This window comes from Giraffa tippelskirchi, chromosome 13 (genome assembly GCF_054371585.1).
Source record: "Giraffa tippelskirchi isolate mGirTip1 chromosome 13, T2T-mGirTip1v1.2.pri, whole genome shotgun sequence".
Classification (NCBI taxonomy): Eukaryota; Metazoa; Chordata; class Mammalia; order Artiodactyla; family Giraffidae; genus Giraffa; species Giraffa tippelskirchi.
This window is the reverse complement of record NC_137287.1, coordinates 25,902,391-25,924,754: the sequence shown is the minus strand read 5'-3', so window position 1 is coordinate 25,924,754 and position 22,364 is coordinate 25,902,391. Positions and strand designations below refer to the sequence as shown.

Here is a 22,364-nt window from a genome sequence, read left to right as displayed (position 1 = left end):
GGTCAGGTGTCTGACGCTCATCAGAATTAGGCATCGTTATAAAGATGCCACAGAGGAGCAGTGATCAAGAAAGTGAGTGACAATTACTTAGGACGGTGTGGGGTTTAGATGTTCCATTCTCTCTATACTTGTTTTTTAAATTATGGAAAGAACACTTAACGTGAGGTCTGTCCTCTGACCAAAATTTCCAGTGTACAATGCCACGTTGTTAACTCTAGGCTCTGTGTCATACAGCAGATCTCCGGAGCTTATTTGGCTAGTGGGACTGAAACTTCGTACCCGATACATAGGATCTCCCCCTCTCCCTCTCCTTCCAGCCCCTGCCAACCACCCTTCTACTCTCTGCTTCTCTGAGAGTTTATTTTAGTTGCCTCATAAAGGTGGAATTATGAGGTCTGTACTCCCATGATCCTAGAAGCCAAATTCTTAATAGCCAAAACATGAAAACAACATGTATGTCCATTGACAGGTGAATAAAGAAAATATGTTGTGTATATATATATATGCACTGCCTGCATGCTTAATCACTCAGTCGTGTCTGACTGAGTGACGGACTCTTTGTGACCCCATGGACTATAGCCTGCCAGTCTCCTCTGTCCGTAGGATTTTCCAGGCAAGAATACTGGAATGGGTTGCCATTTCCCCCTCCAGGGGATCTTCCGACCCAGGGATGGATCAAACCTGAGTCTCCTGCGGCTCCGGCAATGGCAGGCAGATTCTTGACCACTGAGTCAGCTGGGAAGCCCCATATATATATATACACGGTGGAATATTATTCAGCGTTCAAACAAGAAGGAAATCCTGCCATTTGTAACAATACGGGTGAACCTTGAGGACGTTGTGCTAAGTAAAATAAGCCCATCACAGAAAGACAAATAAGGCATGTTTTCTACATTTCCTTCTTGTTCACAGCAGAGGCCAGGGGCCTGGGGCGAATTTGCATGCTTCCTGGAAGCCTGTGTTGGAAAATCTGCTTGGATAAAGCAACGCTTCCAATTGAGTTTGCCCTTTGGGGGTCTAAAATCATGCCCATTCTCAGTCAGAGGCAGCTTGAGGTTACTTTCCCAGAATCGTGAATCCAAGATGATTAAGCGCGGGGCCAACATAGTCCAGACAAAAATAGCCTTTATGTGCTGAGCTTCCTGTTTTCTTTGGAATCCACTTGCTGAAAACCGCTACCTCCTCTCCAGGCGGCCCTTCCTCCTCTGTACCCACCCTGCCCCCACCCCGGAGTTCACCTTTAATGACCCGAGAGAATTTACCACCGAGCATTTCCAGTCAATTGGCTTTTGTCGCAAGTGAATGAATGGGACTTTCTCTGGCCTTCTCTCTCCTGAAAGGAATCTTCCCCAGACCATTGGAATGTGCCACACAGACCAGGAATTAAGCTCGTTCTTTTCCCTCTGTCTCATTCCTTCCCTCATTCTTTCCCAGATCAGACACAAAGTGGTGGCCTTGCCCCTCATGGGGACTTTATATTATTTCAGCTTTATTTCTAATCCTCTTGTGGACCCACTTTCTCCTTCCCATCGATGATTTGAACACTCTTTGAGATGCTCTGCGAGGGGGCTTTCTTTCTTCTTTCTTTACACTTGCGCTTCATCTTCTTGCGTGATCTCCTGTGGGTGTCCCTGTAACCTCCTAGTGAAAGCTTTCACCCTCCTTCCTCATGTGGGTGTGGGAGGAGGTGGAGAATGTCGCATGAAATGGGGGTGACAGAATGGGGCCACCCTCCCTGTGCGGTTGCTTGAGAACTGCAGAGGTACAGCTTTGTTTTAAAGTGATGCCGGGGTAGTTGGTTAATTTCCCCACCACTCACATACATTTCCTCTTTTTTCCCCGCAGGACCCACAACCAAGCCCAGTGATCACCCTGGAGACCCAGGTGAGTACCTCCCCATGGTCTCTGTCACCTTCTCTGCCCTGATGCTCCGGAACCACCTCTCCAGGGAGCGTTTATCAGCATCCTCTTGGCTTCAGGACTCAGAAAAACTGGACAGACACATAACGGCTGTCTCGCTGCCCTGTTGAGACGTTGTGTGTGCACCCAGTTTCTGAAAGCACCAGGGGAAGAACCAGACCTGTTTTTCTGAGTTTTCCTCCACCCAGTGGTCATGAGGAGGTGAACGCAGAGAGCAGAAGCAGGAAGGAGCCATGCAGTGAGGAGTGGCTGCTCGTTCATGCCTTGGGTTTGGAGAACTCTCTCCCTTGGACAGTTAGTTGCATCCCCGTGTCTGCCTGTGCATCGGGCCATCCTGAGGCATCTGAATCACAGTGGCATTCCTATGTGGGGCAGGTGACCAGTAGGCCTTGTAAGGAGGGCCCTTACTGTCTGCTTCTGCTTTCCTGGCAGCTGTGAGTCCAGCAGATTCAGGTGGAACCCTGGAGCTGTGTCTTCTGGCCCTGAGGGGCCCTGACCTGCTCAGCCTCCATCTCCCCATCTGGAATGTTGTTACTACAGTAATAGTGCCCGCCCTGCAGGGCTGTGATGAGGATGGCAGGGCAGGGTGTCTGTAAAGTCATCAGTACATGCTAAGTGCTTGTGAATGTTAGCTTTTTAAACCAGTGGAATGCTTCCCTCTCTGATGGGACTTGCAGAGGTATATCTTTGTTTTGTTTTGTTTTCTTTTAAACTTCTTATTTTGTATTGGGATATAGCTGATTATCAAAAAATGTGATAGTTTCAAGTGAACAGTGAAGGGACTCAGCCATACAGATACATGTATCCATTCTCCCTCAAACGCCTCTCCCATCCAGGCTGCCACATAACATTGAGCAGAGTTCCATGTGCTCTACACTAGATCTGTGTTGGTTATCCATTTTAAATATAGCAGTGTGATATGTCCATCCCAAACTCCCTATCTATCCCTTCCCACTGGCAACTGTAAGTTCGTTTTCAAAGTCTGTGAATCTAAGGAGGTGTATCTTTGGCTTGATCATTTCCTTAGCTCTGTGGGTTGGTCAGATACTAAAGAGAGAAGACAGGGTGCATCCCAGCCAGCACCCCACAGCTAACAGAGTATGAGACAGGCGAATGAACATAGCTGATCTTCTCAAGGCTCTTCAGTGACTCCTGCAGCTCCAGGGACCACCTGCCTCCCGCTCTTTATCCTCATCATGAGCATCTCTGCCCTGTCTTCCCCAGGGGAGTGAGAGGCAAGCCCACCCTACTCCTCCTGCCTTCATGGAAGGCCAGAAGTTGTGAGGACAGTGGGTTCTCAGGGGGGCTCTTTTGTCCTCTCCCCACCTCCATTTACTTCAGAAGTGTTAGTTGCTCAGTTGTGTCCAACTCTTTATGACCCCATGGACTGTAGCCCACCAGGCTCTTCTGTCCATGGAATTCCCCAGGCAAGAATACTGGAGTGGGTTGCCATTCCCTTCTCCAGGGGTTCTTCCCAACACAGGGACTGAACCCAGGTCTTCCTCATTGCAGGCAGATTCTTGACCATCTGAGCTTCCAGGGAAGCCCAGTTGACTTCAGAGATGGCCAGAAAACAGAGCCAGCGTGAAGGAGCAGTGTTGGGATTTTAAGAGGATAAACACCCAATTTTAGCTCCTGTTTGGCCATCCTCTGATCTGCTTTTTCCCAAACTCCTGCCAGTCAGGAGGTGATGTGGCTGTCACCTCAGCCACGTTTGCCATATGTGAATTGTATATTTTGTTTATCCTAAGTCACCTACAATACATTTTCCCTGACATTAACTTGTTTTACTTTCAGAAGTAGACTTACCCTAAACTGATGATTCCTGACAGGAGCGTCTTTGACCTTCAGAGGATGTTTGGAAACGTTTGAAGACATTTTTGGTTATCTCAACTTGGAGGGGATTCAGTACTGGCATCTAGTGGGTAGCGACCAGAGAGGCTGCTAAATTTCCTAAAAGGCACAGGACACCCCCAGAGGAAAAGTTATCTTGCCTGAAATGTCGGTAGGGCCGAGGTTGAGAAATGCTATCTCAGGGAATAATATCGGTGAAATTACAAGTTTGATGAGCCAGTTATGTTTTTTACTTTTTTGCAAAACTTTTAATGTTGAATTAATAAAATGAAAAAGCTCCTTTGGGTGCCCTTTAAACTCATCACAGCATCCTCTCAGATTTATGTGCATTGCGCTTTGGGAAATATGTCTCTCCCCGGTCTACCCCATGGATTATGAGATGCTGGCCCTTCTCTATCAGTCTTTCCTCAGAGAGAAAATTTATGACTCAGAAAACCCCTGGGCCCATAGTCTGCATCCAGAATTCTGGAAGCCAATCTGGGATGCGGTGGCTGTAGCCTAGATGGTTCTAGATGGTTCTGGATGGTTCTGTCCTTGCCCCAGCTGCATCTTTCACTATGGAAATTGCCCCACCTGTCTTGCAAAACCTCCATGGGAAGGAACAGTCTGCATGCCCTGGCTCTGGCTAGTACGTTGTACATAACAGTTCCCCACACCTACACGGTGACCTCTCCCACAGTTATGTCCATGGGCCCCAGGTACCTGAGCCCTGGTTTGCCAGGTGAGCCAGCTGTGGCACACATCTGGCTTTCTGCACTGGTGCCATGTCACTGGGGAAATGACTCAGTTTGTCTCTAGACAACAGTCCATCAGTCTCATCTGGTGCTCGGTCTTTGAGAAGCCATAGGATACTGTTGTCTTTCTCCGAGTTCTGATTTCTGATGTTAAAGAGATGTTGGAACCCAACCAAAGTGCAAGTGTGTTCTTTGTAACTATTGGCACAAGCCTGTGGCCAGCTTTGACTCTGTGCTAGGCTTCAGCCCATCGTGGGACTCACGAGGGGATCTTCTTCAGCTGCCTGCAGGCAGGGCAAACGAGAGGGGCAGAGGAGAGGTTTTCTGGCAGAACGTGGTGCCCCAAATATTGCCCATATGGCCTGAGCAAGATGGCAGATGTGGCCGAGCACGGAAGAGCCAGCCAGGCAGAGGTGAGTGGAGGATATGCTCTGAGCCCTGGGTCAGCGCCCCCTGCCCACCCCCAACCCTCCCCACCCCAGTGCCCTTTGCTCCCAAGAAAGATATCACCTGCTCCGTCCTGGAACACAGGTGCCAAAGGTGGGCCTGACTTCGAGATTTCATTGTGAGCTCTGTCCGTACATCAGGCCATAGTGGCATGGCTTGCCCAGGGCTCAGCCTGCATCGGGACATTGGACCAGCTGGGGGCCTGTCCCTCCATGCATCCCCTCTCTCCCTGGTACTCACTGCCTCGGCCCCCACCCAGTGTTCCCAGGCAGCTGTACCCAGTTGGGGGAGATGCTTTGATTGGCTGCCGAGGCCTCTTCTGCTCTCTGCAGTCAGCACAGCAAAACTTCGCATCTGTTGGCATCAGCAGGACTTTCTCTGCTTAATAGCCAGATTAATGAATGAGGAAGTTGAATAATCCCTGGTGTCAGTTTTCTCTCGGCAGGCTGTCCCGGGGGGTACGGAGGACTCCCTGACTTGCGGTGGTGAATGCCTTTCTGGTCTCCAGATGGTGGTTACCCGGGAACCAAATGATCTAGAGATGCAAATAGAATGTCTGAAAGGAGTTTGAATTTGGTTAGCAGCACTGGTGTGGTCCCCGCTCTTACTGACCTTTACCTTTTGTCAAGAACTGATTTCCCCCACTGAATCCTCAAATGCCATTATTCCATGGGTCTTTTCATGATATCCAACTTCCAGATGAGGACCCTAAGGGTCAGAGAGGTTAAGTAACTTGTCCAAAGACACACAGGACCTAGCATTGGTGAGTGTCAGACTTAGGGGCCATATAATATCGGAATCGATCTTCTCAACCTCTCTCCTATTTTTCCACAAAAAATAAAAATAATTGCTTTGGCGTCAACAAAGAATGAGATGGTTGGATTCCATCACTGACCCAATGGACATGAGTTTGAGCAAGCTCTGGGAGTTGGTGATGGACAGGGAAGCCTGGCGTGCTGCAGTCCATGGGGTCGCAGAGTTGGGCACGACTGAGAGACTGAACTGAACTGAACCAGTAGAAAGACTTGCTAATGCTCACAAAAGCTGGAGGGATGAACTTGATGTATGTGCCCCAAGGTCAGTATAGATAGATAGTGCTTTGTACAATTTTCTGCAGATGTACTTAGGTAAATAGGTAGAGGAATGACAGATGGATGGTAGGTGGGTAGATGTATAAATAAGTAGAGATAATGCTTCCTGTGATGCCTACTTCTTTGACAGGTTGCCACTAGGCTTGTGAGTAAAAGGGTTTAAGCAATGGACCCAATAGAAAATTTATTTTAAAACAACAAAAATGAAACATCCTCCTGTGCAGAAATAGTGTTTTGGTGAATTTGAATGCTCATTATTAACTTTTCCCAGGTGGCACAGTGGTAAAGAATCTGCCTGCCAATGCAAAAGACATGGGTTTGATCCCTGGGTTGGGAAGATCCCATGGAATAGGAAATGAATGCTCATTATTTGATTCTCTCTTTCTCATTGATCCCCAAGATAGGTCATCATTTCTGAACCCACTCCTGTTGGCAAGGTCTCTCGTCATTTAATTTTAGCTTCTCTGTTTCCCTTCCTGTCACCCCCCTCCCCAGCATCATCACTGTCAATTAGTTCATGGCCTCAGCGCCAACACTGAGATCCCCTGGGAGTGGTAATAAAGGAACTCTTCAGTAGAGTGAATATATATCAGAATGGGTTTCTGTGAGATTGGCTCTCCTTGGAGGGGAGCAAACCTTCCTTTACTCTGAGATTCCTCTCTGGGCCTGAAGATCAAGGGCATCAGGAGGAAACCTCCTGACAGCTTAGCCTTCAACACCCTACCCAGTCCTTGTATTTCTTTGGTCAGCCAACAGAAGGTACAAGGGCAGGGAGTTACATTTACATTATTTAAAGATAGTGCTGGGGTCACTGAGGATGTGAACAAAGCTCCCAAAGAAAACAAGCAGTGGGTGGAAGGAAATCAGTCCAGGAGAAATTCATCCATTCATCCAGGTGGTTACCCAGCAAATAGTTTGGAGTCCAAGAGGAGGCCAGGCCTTGATGCTAAAGATACAGCAGTGAACAGGACAGAAGGAGCCTGCCCAGCCCCCATTCTGCCTGGGGGAGTCAGTGAATTTAGGAACAAGTAAATACGCCCATACTTTCAAGGAGTATTGAGTAAACAAAAACAACACCAGTGTGTCTGTAAGCGGGGGTGACCGGACACCACAAGGGGGAGGGTGCTCAGGGAAGTCACTTTCTGGAGGTGAGTTTCAAGCTCAGGAGGTGACATTTGAGCTGAGAGCTTACAGTGGGAAGAGTTAACCAGGCAAAGAGGCAGCCCGAATCCTGTTTGGAGAGTTTTTCATATTACATCTGAAGTGAAGTGAAAGTTGCTCAGTCATGTCCAACGCTTTGTGACCCCCATGGACTATACAGTCCATGCGATTCTCCAGGCCAGAATACTGGAGTGGGTAGCCTTTCCCTTCTCCAGGGCATCTTCCCAACCCAGGGACCGAACCCAGGTCTCCCACATTGCAGGCGGATTCTTTCCCATTACATCTGGGTTCCTGTAAAGATGGTGTCAGTTTTCCATAGAATCAATTCAAGTGTTAGCTCTTTGGAGCTCCTTTGATGTCTTTGTGGCATTAGAACATCAGGATGAATAAGGAATTACCTGTCTCAGGCCAGGGTGAAGGGCAAGGACTGAGGTGGGACCCAGGGAGAGTGGCTTAAATTTGGGGCTGTCTAGTCAGACTAATGCCTGGAGCGAGCATTTTGACAGGGAACTCCTGGTCCGAGCAGTGCTGAGCTGTGATCATGGGACTTCCATGAAAAATCAGCTAATCGTCATCATCAGCTAATTAACTGGCTTGAGTTCAGCTGAATTGAAGTCTGAGTCTAAACTAGTGGTTCATGACTTGGGGGCAGTTTCACTACCTTCACACCTGGGGACATTTGTTGATGTCTGGAGACATGTTTGATTGTTACAGCTTGGGGACTGGGGAGTGCTACTGGCATCTTGTGGGTAGAGGCCAGGGATGGTGGTAAACACCCTACCATGCATGCTGTCGCAAATGTCAGTAGTGCCAAGCGTGAGAAGGGCTGGTGTCACCTCAGTTGCTATGTGGGCAGCTTGGGTTGCAAAGACAGCCCTGGTCACGTAATTGTGACCCTGTAGAAGGGCATAATTTGTTCCTTCCTTGGTGTTCTCTTTGTTTGTGTTCAAACATCACCCTCTCTGGTTAATATCAGACCTCCGCCTCCAGACTCTTGGCCATGACACATCCACGCCACAAAGCCTCTAGATCTGAGTTGCCAGAGAGTGACTGCACGCAGGGTAATGACTCACAGCACTTATGAGCGTGTGCACCATGTGTGGAAAAGGGAAAACACCTCTCAGAGATGGTTTCCTGAGAGATGCGAGGGCCCAGCAGTGCAGAGAATATACAGCTTTTTTTTTTTTTGAGTTAAAATGCCTAGCTATTTGGCTGGATTTGGAGAGGGTTGGGCCAAGGCTTTTGGACCGATGGAGCAAGACTGGTGAAAAGCTCAGCTTTAAGGCCCAGTTCCTCTTTCAGAGGCAGGCCACAGCCTCCTCTGCGCAAACGTCTTTCTCCCAAAGCTGTTCCCCGACTCCCAGGATTAAAGCAATTGCTGACTCCTCGCCTGGCTTCCAGCTCTGGGCTTCGATTAACCTTTTCCTCCGTGGAGAACAGTTTGGGGAGTAATCAGAAGCTTCTGAATGGCTCTTACCTGAATCTCCAGCCCATTAATTCTTATGGTGCCCGGCATCTGTTGAGAAGACAGTGAGAGCAAATTGCTTCGCAGCCCATCTGCTTTCCTCCTGCCAACCTCCTTGGAGGAGCAGTACCTCTCTGGAGCAGACAGGGCTGGTTTTGGGACCAGCCAAAACCAGGTCTTTTCCTCTGGTTCTGATTTGCCGGGTCTTTAATTATCCTTGATGGGAGGGGTAGGACAGGGAGGTGACCAGTTGGGCCCCTGCCTGGGCCGGGACTTGGCTCGCCAGGCAGGGAGGCTGGACCTGGCAGGAGAAACATTCTCAGAGAGGGTTTGTGGTCCTATGGCCATGGTGCTGCTCTAGTCTGCATGACTCAGTGCTCGTGAATTGATGCAACATTCCACAAATAGCCAACAAGTTCCCCAAAGTGTAGCCACATGCACGGTTTTGAAAAACAGATTGTGTTGAGGTCATTTATTCCTCTGTTCTTGGTGGGAGATGACTGCTTCCAAGACGCTGAAAGTGTGAATTTTAGCCCTTGACTGAGAACACTTCAAACTGTTGCTCTTGTCAATAATGACCAGTGTATTGACACAGCAACTATATGTTCACTCTGAGCTGAGAACTACACATATAATTGTGCATTTAGTACTTTTACCAACATTCTCTAAGCACTGCTAACATGGGCTGGGCAATTTTCTAAGTAAGCTCTTTACATGGATTCACTCAGATTTCACAGCTGTCTCCTGCGGGAGATACTACTGTCATCCCCATTTTATAGACGAGAAACTGAGGCATAACCAGCCAGGCTGCTTGTCCAATAGCTAACACGTGAAGCAGTCTGACTTTCATTTATCAGGAAATAGGTGGCACTAGTGGTATGTCTCCTACCAGTGCAGAAAACATAAGAAATGAGGGTTCAATCCCTGGATCGGGAAGATCCCCTGGAGGAGGGCATGGCAACCCTCCCTAGTATTTTTGCCTCGAGAAGCCCCATGGACAGAGGAGCCTTTGGGGCTACAGTCCATGGGGTAGCAGAATTGGACGTGACTGAGCAACTGAGTACACCGCACATTTTATAAGTAAACTGCTGCTACTGCTGCTAAGTCGCTTCAGTCGTGTCCGACTCTGTGCGACCCCATAGACGGCAGCCCACCAGGCTCCGCTGTCCCTGGGATTCTCCAGGCAAGAATACTGGAGTGGGTTGCCATTTCCTTCTCCAGTGCATGAAAGGGAAAAGTGAAAGTGAAGTCGCTAAGTCGTGTCCGACTCTTCACAACCTCATGGACTGTAGCCCACCAGGCTCCTCCGTCCATAGGATTCTCCAGGCAAGAGTACTGGAGTGGGGTGCCATTGCCTTCTCCGCTATAAGTAAACAGGCCTCGTTAATACCATAACTTTATGGACAGTATAGGGTAAGTGACACTAAGTAAAAAGTAAAAGTAAAAGACACGACTGAGCGACTAAACACAGCACAGCATGGAATAGCTATAAATGTAGATATAGACCTACAGTAGGTCTAGATAGAACTACATATAGAGTTATAGGATGGGCTTCCCTGGTGGCTCAGATGGTAACGAATCTGTCTGCAATGCAGGAGACCTGGGTTATGTGTGTAGTTATAGATACAGTTGTAAGTAGAGATGGAGAAAGAGATAGTGATCTCTCCCTTGGCAGTCCCCAGCAGTCAGGTTTGGAAATACCTGTCTGTATACAGTGAATTCCAGGTGCACAGCCGAGGCTCCGTGCAGTGGGAGGTTCCCCTGCAGAGAGCGAGCAGAGTGGTCGCACTGTGAAGAGGAGACACATTTCCCGTCCAGCAGATACATCTTAAAGTGCCCCCAACTTCCAGCTCACAGGGGAAGCCCACAGTGCCCCCTGCTGAGCAGCAAGGAGTGCTGCCAGATTTGCATTGAATTACACGCTGGAGGCTCAGTGAGGAGGGGCTGCTGCCCTTTGGCACACAGATCACTTGTGTGTGCACTCAGTCACTTCAGTCGTGTTCTGCTGTGTGACCCCATGGACTGGAGCCCACCAGGATCCTCTGTCCATGAGATTTCCCAGGCAAGAATACTGGAGTGGATTGCCATGCCCTCCTCCAGGGGATCTTCCAGACCCAAGGATCAAACCCATGTCTCCTGTGGCTCCTGCACTGGCAGGCGGGTTCTTTACCACCAGGGTCACCTGGGAAGCCCGTACCAGGAGTTTTGAGGCTTAGTCTGTCTTCTCCACAGGGTTTTCGGGTGAGGCGATGTGAACCCAGGAGCTTGAAAAGAGAAGGTTCCAGGGCTAGAATGTTCAGACTGGGTTTGAAGGTTCTAGTTATCAAGGTAATTCGGCCAAGAAAATTGCTTTCGCATAAAACAGCAGCGTGACGTGGGTCCCAGTGGAGGAGGGACAATCAACACCCAGGGCCCAGACTTGGAGGATTTAGGAGCGCAGAGCATCTGAATGCTGTTTCTGCAACATCGCTCGCATATTTTCTCTGCACTAGGACTTTGCCAAGTGCTCTTTATGGGTCATCTTATGTAATTGTGACCTGAGGAGGGGATGCATGTTCCTCTCTTGCGAGTGAAGACACTGAGACATTGACAGGTTAAGTCCTTGGTCCAAGGCCACAGCCTCCTAAGTGGCAGAGGAAGGACCAGGGCCAGGCCTCCGTCTCCTGCAGCATTGGCTGTGCCCCCTGCCCCTCGGGGCTCACCGGGGTCCATCTTCATGCATTACACGTGGGAAAACCCGGAGTGGCCTCTCAGCTTTTGTGGTCACCTAGCCTGTTAGTGGTAGACTTGCATTCAGGTGACACTTCGCCGTTGCCAATCAGGTAAGCCATGCATGGCTCCTGGCCACGGGAAGTTCACATTCAGCCTGGACAGTCAACAGCCCCACGTCTCCCTCACGCACCCTCTTGCTGACCCCACCACGGGCGCTAGGTCTCAACACACTGCAGTGTGTTGGGCGTCTCCCATCCCCAGCCCCATCAGGTCCATTCCCCATCCATCCATGCTTTTCTGAGTCCCAGAGGTTGACCTTGATGGGTTTCATCAGTGTGGACTTCTCGCAGCTTTGGCCAAGGGGAGGCGGTGGCAGGAGACGCAAGGAGAGGGGGGCCATGGATGGGGTCATTTCCTATGGGTTGGCTGAGTCGCTTGAGGCGGGCTCAGCTCCTGTAGGGCTGACCTGTCCTGTAGCTACAGCGACTCGCCCCAGAACCTGATTGCACAAATTCCAGGAAGTGACAGCTGCCCGCTGTGGCCAGCCCCACTCTGTCAATTTCCCTTAGAAAATGTCCCTGTGTAAAGTGTCCTCAGCTGTCCCCCAGGAGAGTGGCATCTGTTTCCTCGGGGCCTGGACGTTGAGCCGGCCTCTCCCAGCGGGGCTTCCCGGGGTGAATCACTGTCCTTTCAGGTCCTGCTGTGTGGTAGAATAGGGGGTCCTCAAACCAAAGGAAGGCCCCAGGATGGATGGAAGGGAACAGTGACTCTCTTGTGGGTGTCTGAGCATTTTTCTGGGCGGAAGATCAGAGCTGTTAATTCTATTTGTGAGAGCCTCCACCCCCTCCCCACCCAAACCAAGGAGCAAACAGTCTCAGCCTCGCCGTGCTAAATAAAGCGTGAGAGGAACCCACGTGTGTGGGAAAGGTGCCCCAGGCAGGGAGCAGGCGGCTCTGAGTCTTGTCACTCAGGGTATGTCTTGTCACTCACACCCTTGTGCCCGTCTTGGCTCCGAGGCAGTGAAGGGTGCCTTCACCTGGAAGGGACCAAGATCTAGGCTGATGAGGTGGGAAAGGCAGGGCTTCGGCTCCTCCCTGTTAGCCCAGAGCAGACAGACAGACAGACAGAGACGTTGGGGTATTTCTGCCAGCAAGCAGTTTCTCTGTCGCACCTCCAGAAAATATAACCGTCTTAGTGTTTGAATATGATTTCTCAGAAGTGCCACCACGTCTCCTCTGCCTCTGAGCGCCCCTGGGAGGTCCAGCACGTGGCCATTACTCCAGCCCGAGTGGTCCTGGCTGGGGGGCTGGGAGGTCTTCTCCCAGCAGGACGGAGAGGTGGGGCCCTGGCTCCAACCTCAGTACTACCCTCCCTGCTGGGTTCCAGCGCCTTGCTGAAAAGGAACGTCTTGTTAATAACCCCTTCTAATTTTCTTCTGGGAACTGCAGCCCTTATTTTTCCACGGAAAGGAAGGGGACTGAATGGAAAAACTCAAGTTAGCCGTGGTGCAGCCGCCAGATGGGTGGGGCTGAGGACAGTGGGGCAGCTTTATTGTCCTGAGAAGGAAAAGCCCAGCCAGCTCAATGCTTAGAAGAAAGAAACTCCAGCTACACAAGGGGCTTAAAGCGACTTCTTTGCCAGTGGCTCGCCTGCCCCTGTTACAGCTGGTACAGTTGGAGCGGGGCAGGAGCTAACTTTCTCAGGACATCCTAGACCCAGAGTCATACACAGGCTTCCTGGTGGCATCTCCAACTGACACACAGGGTTTTTATTTGTTTGTTTGGGGGTTGAGAGGGGGTTTGAAGGATTTATGGTAAATTGGAAGGTAAAAACCACACTGAGCCTCTAGACATCAGCTAGTGGCAAGGACCAGCTGCCCCCTTTGGATGGGGCCCAGGGTCACCCTTGTGGTCTGGTCCACTCACTCTCCTCCCTGGCAGGCCCCTGGAGCACACTGTATGTGTGGTACCCCCTGTGCAGACAGGATTCTGCATCCCGCTGGGGTTCAGGTGTAGAGTACTCAAGGGCAGCCTGGCCACCCCACACAGCCCCTTGGTAGGGCACAAAGGGCCTTGTAGACTTTGCAACAGACCACCTGGTTCACTGCTGACCTGCCGTGAGACCTTCCATATGCCAGCTGATGTTGTATCTCAGTTTCTTTAAAAAATATGAAGGCATCAGCAGTAGCTACATCCCAGGCAGTTGGGATGGTCAAATGGGCTAATATGCATGAAGCAGAAGGTGAAAGAGGAGAATGAAAAAGCTGGCTTAAAATTCAACATTCCAAAAAATGAAGATCATGGTATTCGATCCCATCACTTCATGGCAAATAGAGGGGGAAAAAGTGGAACCAGTGTCAGATTTCATTTTCTTAGGCTTCAAGTGCAGACAGCGACTGCAGCCACTAAATTAAAAGACGCTTGATCCTTGGAAGAAAAACTATGACAAACCTAGACAGTGTATTAAAAAGCAGAGACATCACTTTGCCATCGAAGGTCCATCTAGTCAAAGCTATGGTTTTTCCAGTAGTCATGTGTGGCTATGAGAGTTGGACCATACAGAAAGCTGAGCGCCAAAGAACTGATGCTTTCAAACTGTGGTAATGAAGAAGACTCTTAAGAGTCCCTTGAACAGCAGCAAGGAAATCAAACTAGTCAGTCCTAAGGGAAATCCACCCTGAATATTCACTGGAACGACTGATGCTGAAGCTGAAGCTCCAGTATTTTGACCACCTAATGCGAAGAGCCGACTGACTAGAAAGGAAACCCTGATTCTGGGAAGAATTTAAATCCTTCAGGCAAGAGGAAAAGGGGTTGACAGAGGATGAGATGGTTGGATGGCATCACTGACTCAATGAACATGAGCTTGAGCAAGCTCGGGGAGAGAGTGAAGGACAGGGAAGCCTGGCGTGCAGTTCATGGGGTCTTGAAGAGTCGGACATGACCTAGCAACTAATCAGCTACAATGAGAACCACGCCTGGCAGGGAGTATGCATTTAGGATCCCTCTTACAGTCCTGGCTTCAAATCCTGGCCTCTTCCCTTAGTGAATGCATCACCTTCAAGAAGGTTTTCAACTACCTGAGTCTCAGTTTCCCTACTGGTGAAAGCAGCCATGACAGCTACCTCCCTGGGCTCTTTAGAGGATGGGGTGAGTGTGCCCCGTTATCACTTACAAGCACTGACCCCACCGCGCTTTCTCTCCTGTGGAAGGAGCAGGCCCCCAGAGTGAAGGCTCTTCAGCCTCCTTATATTGTCTCCCCAGCCTGTGTCCTGGCCAGGATGAGGACACTGGTACTCTCTCCTTGCCAGGATGTTTTTTTTTCCTTCTCTATTTGGATAGCTGGGCCCCTCTTTGCAGAGAGGGGAGTAGCATTAGTTAAAATCCTGGGATGTTTCTGATCACTGAGCCCAGGTACTTGTGTCCTGTGAATGGGCTGGGACGTTTGCCTTCGCACAGCACAGGGGCAGGCTGTGTTGTCACCGTGTAAGGAAAGCCCGGGTTTGCCTGGGCTCCGAGCGGTCCACTGAACAACACAGGCAGGCACAGTTCTCCTAATGAAAGAGCATCTTCTTGAGGTGAGGTGAGGTGAGGTGAGAGGTTTCCCCTAGCCCAGGCAGTGGAGCTGCCCCTGGTCAAGAGCCCCACAGCTTCCTTAGCCAGCCGACTGTCGACCATCTCAGTAACCCCCAGGCAGAGGATGGGCCGAGTCTGATTAACTCTTTTGCCTCCGACCTGCCCGTCACTTAAGGGTCCCCCTTCCCCAGGGCAGCCTCACTGTACCCCCTGCTCATGCACCAAGCTTGCTCAGCCGAGGCACTCCCTGGCCTTTTGGACTGGATAGCTCTTCATCGTGGGTGCTGTCCTGGGCAGCAGAGCTGGGGCCTACCCACTAGATGCCAGTGATACCCACTAGATACCCACTAGATCCCACCCCCTCCTCAGTTGCTGCAACCCACAATATCTCCAGACATGGCCAAATGTCCCCTAGGGGCCAAGTTGACCCTGGCTGAGAACCACTGGCCTGAGTATGGGTTTTGCAGTGACTATGTCATAAAACAGTGCTGGGAAGGGTTAGGTGAAGTCCACGGAGTTAGACGCCCCCGTGTAAATGTCATTGGATTTTAAGTCTTTGCTCTAATAAAGTGACTTTATAGGGGTGGAGCGAGGGGGTAGAGTTTAAACAAATCATCACATGCCCAGCCTTTCAGCACTGGTGAGATGAAATACAAAGGAAAACTCAAATGTTCCAGCAAATGCTGGGGCACAGAAAGGTAAAAGGGCCCTGGTGCGTTCATGGGGTCTGGAGACCCTAACCCCAGCTCTGAACCCCAATCCAGTTGCTTTTAGGCCGAGTGCCTGGTGAGGTGAGGGCTGAGTTCCAGGCGGGGCTCCTGAAACTTGAAGGCGTCAGAGTTGGCAGATTTGCTGTGGTTTGGTTTTCGCAGGAGGGCGTGGGCTTGCCTGACACCCGGAAATAGTCTGTGGCTTTGGGACTGACTCTGTAACGTGTTCAAACTGGTTGGTTTTACTCCCTGGTTACTAGGCTCTCACTGTACTGCATTCATACAAGCAGGTCTTTACGCCCTGGACTCTGTGAAAGGGTCCTATGTGCGGAGCATCAGCTTAGAACAACCAGACCACTGTGTGCCATGCCAGAGCGTACTTGTTTACGTGTTAGTTTGTCCTTGAGCGTTTCTCCACCCTGTTCTCTGTGGCTAGAAATGTGTTTGCTTTTAATCTTTATTCATTTATTTATTTTTAAATTTTCCTTTTGGGACTTCAGATCTTTTTCTGGTTTTGTTTTTAATTGTTGCTATGCTCAATAATGGGCTTCCCAGGTGGTGCTAGTGGTAAAGAACCTGCCTACCAATGCAGGAGACATGAGATGTGGGTTCAGTCCCTTGGTTGGGAAGATCCCTGGAGGAGCGCATGGCAACCCACTCTAGTATTCTTGCCTGGAGAATCCCATGAGCAGAGGAGCCTGGTGGGTTACAGTCCGTAGGGTCGCAAGGAGTCAGACATGACTGAAGCGACTTAGCACACATGCACACATGATCAATAATGTATTATATTCTCCTTTATTATTATATTATCAATTAGTTCATTCATAGAATATTTATTAAGTGCCTACTTTGTGCCAGACGCTGTTTTAGGGTCTGGAGATACAACAGCGAACAAGACAGAAGTCTGTGTTCTCACATGCCCTCATTCTAGATGGATGGTGTGTGTTTTGATGTTATGTCAGATGGTTACAGTTGCTAAGGAGGAAACTTAGGTAGAGGAGGGATGGGCCAGGCCAAATCAGTTGAGGACTTTGACTTTGGTGGAACTGGGGTAGGCCTCATGGAAATGAGGCAGTGTTTGAACAGAGACCTGAAGAGCATAGTGGGTGAGGAACAGAGAGCAGCCAGTGCAAAGGCCCTGAGGTGGGCTGTGCTTGGCATTGTTGTTGCACCATAGAAACCAGTGTGGCTAAAGCAAGAATGAGCAAGGGAAAGAGGGGAGGAGATGGGGCCAGGTCTTTAAAATCTTATTGAACTTAGAAAGCACTTTGCTTATGCTCCACTCTGGGAAGTCTCAAGAGGAATTTGAGCAGAGGAGTGACATGGCCTGACTTTTAAAAATGGGATTGGTTACGCCCTGCTGAAAATGTATGGTTGTCAGTCAAGAGCAGGCACAGGGAGACTGGTGAGGGAGGAGGCTGCTAAATATCCAGAGCCATGCAGTGGTCGTGTGGACCAGCTCACAGTGGAGGCCGTGAGAAGTGGTTTGATTCTGGACACTGGACCTACTGTGGGTTGAACGCATATAAAGCAGTACCAGCACACAATAATAAATAAATACAATCAAATAATACAAAAGAGTATGAAGTGAAAAGTGAATCCTTATACCCCCTTTTTTCCGGTCTTCAGAGGTAACTGCTATTATTTTCTTATTTCTCCTTCCAGGTATTTCCTTTGCATATTAATGTGGGTGTGATGAGGGGGTTGCATAGGCAGAAAGTTTTGTTTCCTTGAAACAGAATCTAAAGAAAGATATTTTCTAATAACGTGCTGTTTTTCTCTCTGTATCTTAGATGTCAGTTTATAACAGCATCCATCACTCTTCTTCATTGTTTTTAGCTGCCTTCTATTTTCTCCAAGTATCCCCAGCACCCAGCATGGTGTCTGGTATGTAGAAACTGTTCAATAAATATTAATTGAATGAATTAAATATCCCATCATGTATTTAACTGATTTCTTGTTGGTGGACGTTTAGATTGTTTCTCTCTCTTTTTCCTGTCTTCATGTTGACGTTCTTGTACACATACCTCTCCACAATTGAGTGTGTACATCTGTAGGGTGAATGCCTATATCTGGCGTGGCTGGTTCAAAGGGTATATACCTTTTAGGTTTTGGCAGGCCTAGTGGAACTGTCTTATGCAGAGGTTTCTTCAAAACACCTATCAAAGCGATTTCCTGTTTCTTCTCTCAGAAGCACTGGTGATTATCAATCTGTATAATCTGTGTCAAAACGAAGAGTAAAAACAGTACTTACTGTTTTGATTTGCATTTTACATATGAGTGGGTTGGAGCATTTTTTTAAAGTTGCACCTGTTGGTGAATCCGTTAGCTCCATTTTCCTGGGTGCCGGATGGCAAAGCTCTCATCCTTGGCCTCCTTCAGATGCGCTGGATGATACCCGAGATTTGCCAGGCACTTACCATGCCAGGCACAGTGCTCAGTGCTAAATGTATGCTAACTCACGTGCTGATGGGCCATCCATGAATACTGTGAAGGAGGTGTGGTCAGTGTCTTCACTTTTAGATATTGAAACTGAGGCTCAGAGAGGAGCCTTAAATCTTCATAGGTCACCCGTCCTGTGAAATGTAAGTGGAGAGCTTGCAGACTTTGTTTTATTGCACTTTGCAGATAGAGTTAAGTCCTCTATGAGCAAGTTCCATTCTGAGAGCGCGTTCCTAAGTCCAATTTGTTTATGAGTCCAACAAAGTTAGCCTGTGTGCTAAGTCGCTTCAGTCGTGTCCAACTCTTGTGACCCTATGGACTGTAGCCCACCAGACTGCTCCGTCCATGGGATTCTCCAGGCAAGAATACTAGAGTGCGTTGCCATGCCCTTCTCCAGGAGATCTTCCCCACCCAGGGAGCAAACCTGCATCTCCTGTGGCTCATGCATTGCAGACAGATTCTTTACCACTGAGCTACCTGGGAAACCCCAACATACGAATGAGTTCCATTCTGAGAGTGTGTTCCTAAGTCCAATCTGTTTGTAAGTCCAACAAAGTTAGTCTAGGTACCCAATTAACACAATTGGCTATATAATATTTTACTGTAATAGGTTTGTAATACTTTTCATACAAATAATACATAAAAAGCAAACACAAAAAATGAAGAAAACATTTTTAATTTTACACTAGTGTCTTGAAAAGTACAGTAGTACAGTATGGCACCTGGCATACAGGGGCTGGCACACACATTCATATCTTTGAAAGTTCACAACTTGAAGGTTTATATGTGGGGGCTTACTAATCTTTGTTTTTTTTTTTTTACAAGTTGAAGTCTTGGGGAAACCATGCCTTAAGCAAATCTTCTGGCATCATTTTCCCAACAACATTGGCTTACTTTTTGTCTGTGTCATATTTTGGTAATTCTTAACCATATTTCAAATTTTTCATTTGTTATGGTAATCTTCAATCTGTGATCTTTGATGTTACTATTGTAATTGTTTGGGTATATTTTAGCAATAAAAATTTTAAATTAAGATATGTACCTCATTTTCTTAGACATGTATTGCACACTTAACAGGCAACAGGATGGTGCAAACAACTTTTATATGTGCTGGGAAAACAAAAAAAATCATGTGACATATTTTATTGTAATATTTGCTTTACTGTGTGGTCTAGAATCAAGCCCACAACATCTCCAAGGTGTGTCTGCACTGGAACTGGGCAGAATTCTTACCCACTGTGCCAGACAGGTTGTTGGGTTTGGTAATGACCATGGTCCCCCCACTCCCACCCCCTTTAAGACTTGACCTGATATTTGGATAACAAGCCAGAGCATGTTCTGGCTTTAGGGAATAAATGGACCAGACCTGGCATGTGGCCGCACGTAGACCTGGGGCCCAGCCTGGGGTGTGAGAGCTGGAGGCACAGCTCTGAGCCAGGTGCACTTTGCCCAAGGTCACACCAGAGTCCAGGTCACCTTTCCCCCAGTGAACACATCTCCTCCTGGAACTGGATCTGGGGGCTGACTGCAGAAGTGTCAGTAGTTAGAACCATGGCTCAGATCAGTTCAGTTCAGTTCAGTTCAGTCGCTCAGTTGTGTCCGACTCTTTGCGACCCCATGAATTGCAGCACGCCAGTTCTCTCTGTCCATCACCAACTCCCGGAGTGTACCCAAACCCATGTCCATCGAGTTGGTGATGCCATCCAACCATCTCATCCTCTGTCGTCCCCTTCTCCTCCTGCCCCCAATCCTACCCAGCATTAGGGTCTTTTCCAATGAGTCAACTCTTCGCATGAGGTGGCCAAAGTATTGGAGTTTCAGCTTCAACATCAGTGCTTCCAATGAACACCCAGGATTGATCTCTTTTAGAATGGATTGATTGGATCTCCTTGCAGTCCAAGGGACTCTCAAGAGTCTTCTCCAACACCACAGTTCAAAAGCATCAATTCTTTGGCGCTCAGCTTTCTTCACCATCCAACTCTCACATCCATACGTGACCACTGAAAAAACCATAACCTTGGCTAGGCTCAGATCAGGTAGATGGAAAGATGGAGCGAAGATGACAGAGGGACTGATGGAAAGAAGGAGGGATGGAAGGAGGGGAAGGAAGAGAAAGGAAAGAGGGAAGGATAGATTAATAGATAGAAATAAAATCTTGGTTCATATTAAAAATTCCTACTGTTTCCTGGGGGTTCCCTAGTGGTTCAGAGGCTTCCCTGGTGGTTCATTGCATCTCCAATGTAGGAGACACAAGTTCGATCCCTGGGTCGGTAAGATCCCCTGGAGAAGGAAATGGCAACCCACTCCAGTATTCTTGCCTAGGAAATCCCATGGACAGAGGAGCCTGGTAGACTACAGTCCATGGGGTCACTAAAGAGTCAGACACAACTTTGCCCCTAAACAGCAACAACTACAACAACAACTGTACACTGACCACTGCTTCATGTTCCAGGGATTGGAAGATCACAGACCCAGTGCCCTGCACCCAGGGAGCTCACATCCGCAGCAGGGCGTTCAAACCTTTTGTGTCATGGACTCCTTTGGCATCTGCCAAACTTATGTCCTCCTTCTCTGAATATTCTTCTTAAATGCAAAAAAAGAGAATGCATAGGATTACAAAGGAAAGCAGTTACGTTGAAATACAGCTATCAAAATATATATAAAAATAACAAATACATGGAGTTACAACATATTTGCATCTTTATTAACACATTAAGTAACTAGATTTGGCGGCAGGTCTAATAACTCCCGTAATTATGAAGTAGTGACAAGTGTGAATAATATTTTGAGACATCTGCTACTAAAGCAGTGCGATGTGAAAAACTCTGTAATTTCTACTGGAGTCAGTCTCAGGTCTTGCTAATACCTCTGCTGTCTGGTGCCTACATTCATAACTGAAGGGCATGCTGAATTTCAGTTAGAGTTAGTGACAGTAATGAAGAAAAGAAATATGTATCCATTCAAGACCCCCAGAATTCTCTCCACAGAACCCCATGTCCATGGACAAGGACCCCTGGGCTGGACGGAGAGATGAGTCATCAGGCGACGGTGTATACTCATTTCACAAGTGCAGTGGTGGTCAGGGTCACGTGTATTATTTAAATAAGTTGTCTTGCTGTCTCTTTCTCTCTGTCCTTTTGCATTTTCCCCAACCATTTATAATTGAAATTACTGTAGGATAAATGAACTTTTGATATTTCTCCCTCTTTGGGTGCTGTCAGTTCAGTTCAGTCACTCAGTCATGTCTGATTCTTTGTGACCCCATGGACTGCAGCATGCCAGGCTTCTCTGTCCATCACCTCCTGGAGTTTGCTCAAACTCATGTCCATAGAGTCAGTGATGCCATCCAACCATCTCATCCTCTGTCACCCCCTTCTCCTCCTGCCTTCAACCTTTCCCAGAATCAGGGTCTTTTCCAGTGAGTCAGTTCTTCGCATCAGGTGGCCAAAGTATTGGAGTGCTGTCAGGTCTGTGATAATCTGGGAGCGCCCAGTACAACCGAGAGCACTCCTGGAAGGCTCCCTGGAGGAGCTGTTGCCCACAACATTGTCCTAAAGGGTAAGTGAGGGTGGCCAGGAGAGTCAGGGATCAGGGGCGCACAGGCCATTCCCAACAGAGAGAACAGAGATGAAATGATGGCTTCTATCAGGAAATCACAAGACATGTGATATTAATGGTGATCAGGGAGAGAAGCAGAGAATGGCAAGAGATGGGCCTGATAAGGTGGGCGCAGGCCCCAGTGATACAGACCATTCAGGGGGCATGAAATTTATCAGGTGGGCAATGGGGAGCTATCAAAAGTTTTTGAGCAGGAGAGTAACATGGTCTAAGGCCAGTGTGAGAAGATCATCCTGGCTGCTGCTTGGGGAATAGACTGGAAAGGTGAGCCTGGAGGCAGGGGGACCTGAAAGGGGGCATTCAGGCCAGAAGAGCTATGAGGAATGCATGAAATGGGCAGGGAAAGAGCGGAAGGGTCAGAGTTCAGGGTCATAAATATGTAGAATAGGCAGGGCAGGATTTTGGCAAGCAGAGGGAGTATTGGGAAGAGCACAGAAAAGAATTGAGGTAAGAATGTGTGAATAAGCCATGGTACATAAACACAATGGAATATTACTCAGCCATTAAAAAGAATGCATTTGAATCAGTTCTAATGAGGTGGATGAAACTGGAGCCTATTATACAGAGTGGAGTAAGTCAGAAAGAAAAACACCAATACAGTATATTAACACATATATGTGGAATTTAGAAAGATG

The 22,364-nt window shown here is 48.4% G+C and overlaps 1 protein-coding gene across 1 annotated transcript in view; it reads left to right on the top strand.

Moving 5' to 3' along the window:
* Window positions 1–22,364, top strand: part of XYLT1 (xylosyltransferase 1) — a 340,665-nt gene that overhangs the window by 99,175 nt on the left and 219,126 nt on the right. The window contains exon 2 of the mRNA XM_081556246.1: window positions 1,846–1,884. Within this exon, the coding sequence (XP_081412372.1) occupies window positions 1,846–1,884 (39 nt within the window). The remainder of the gene's footprint in view (window positions 1–1,845; window positions 1,885–22,364) is intronic.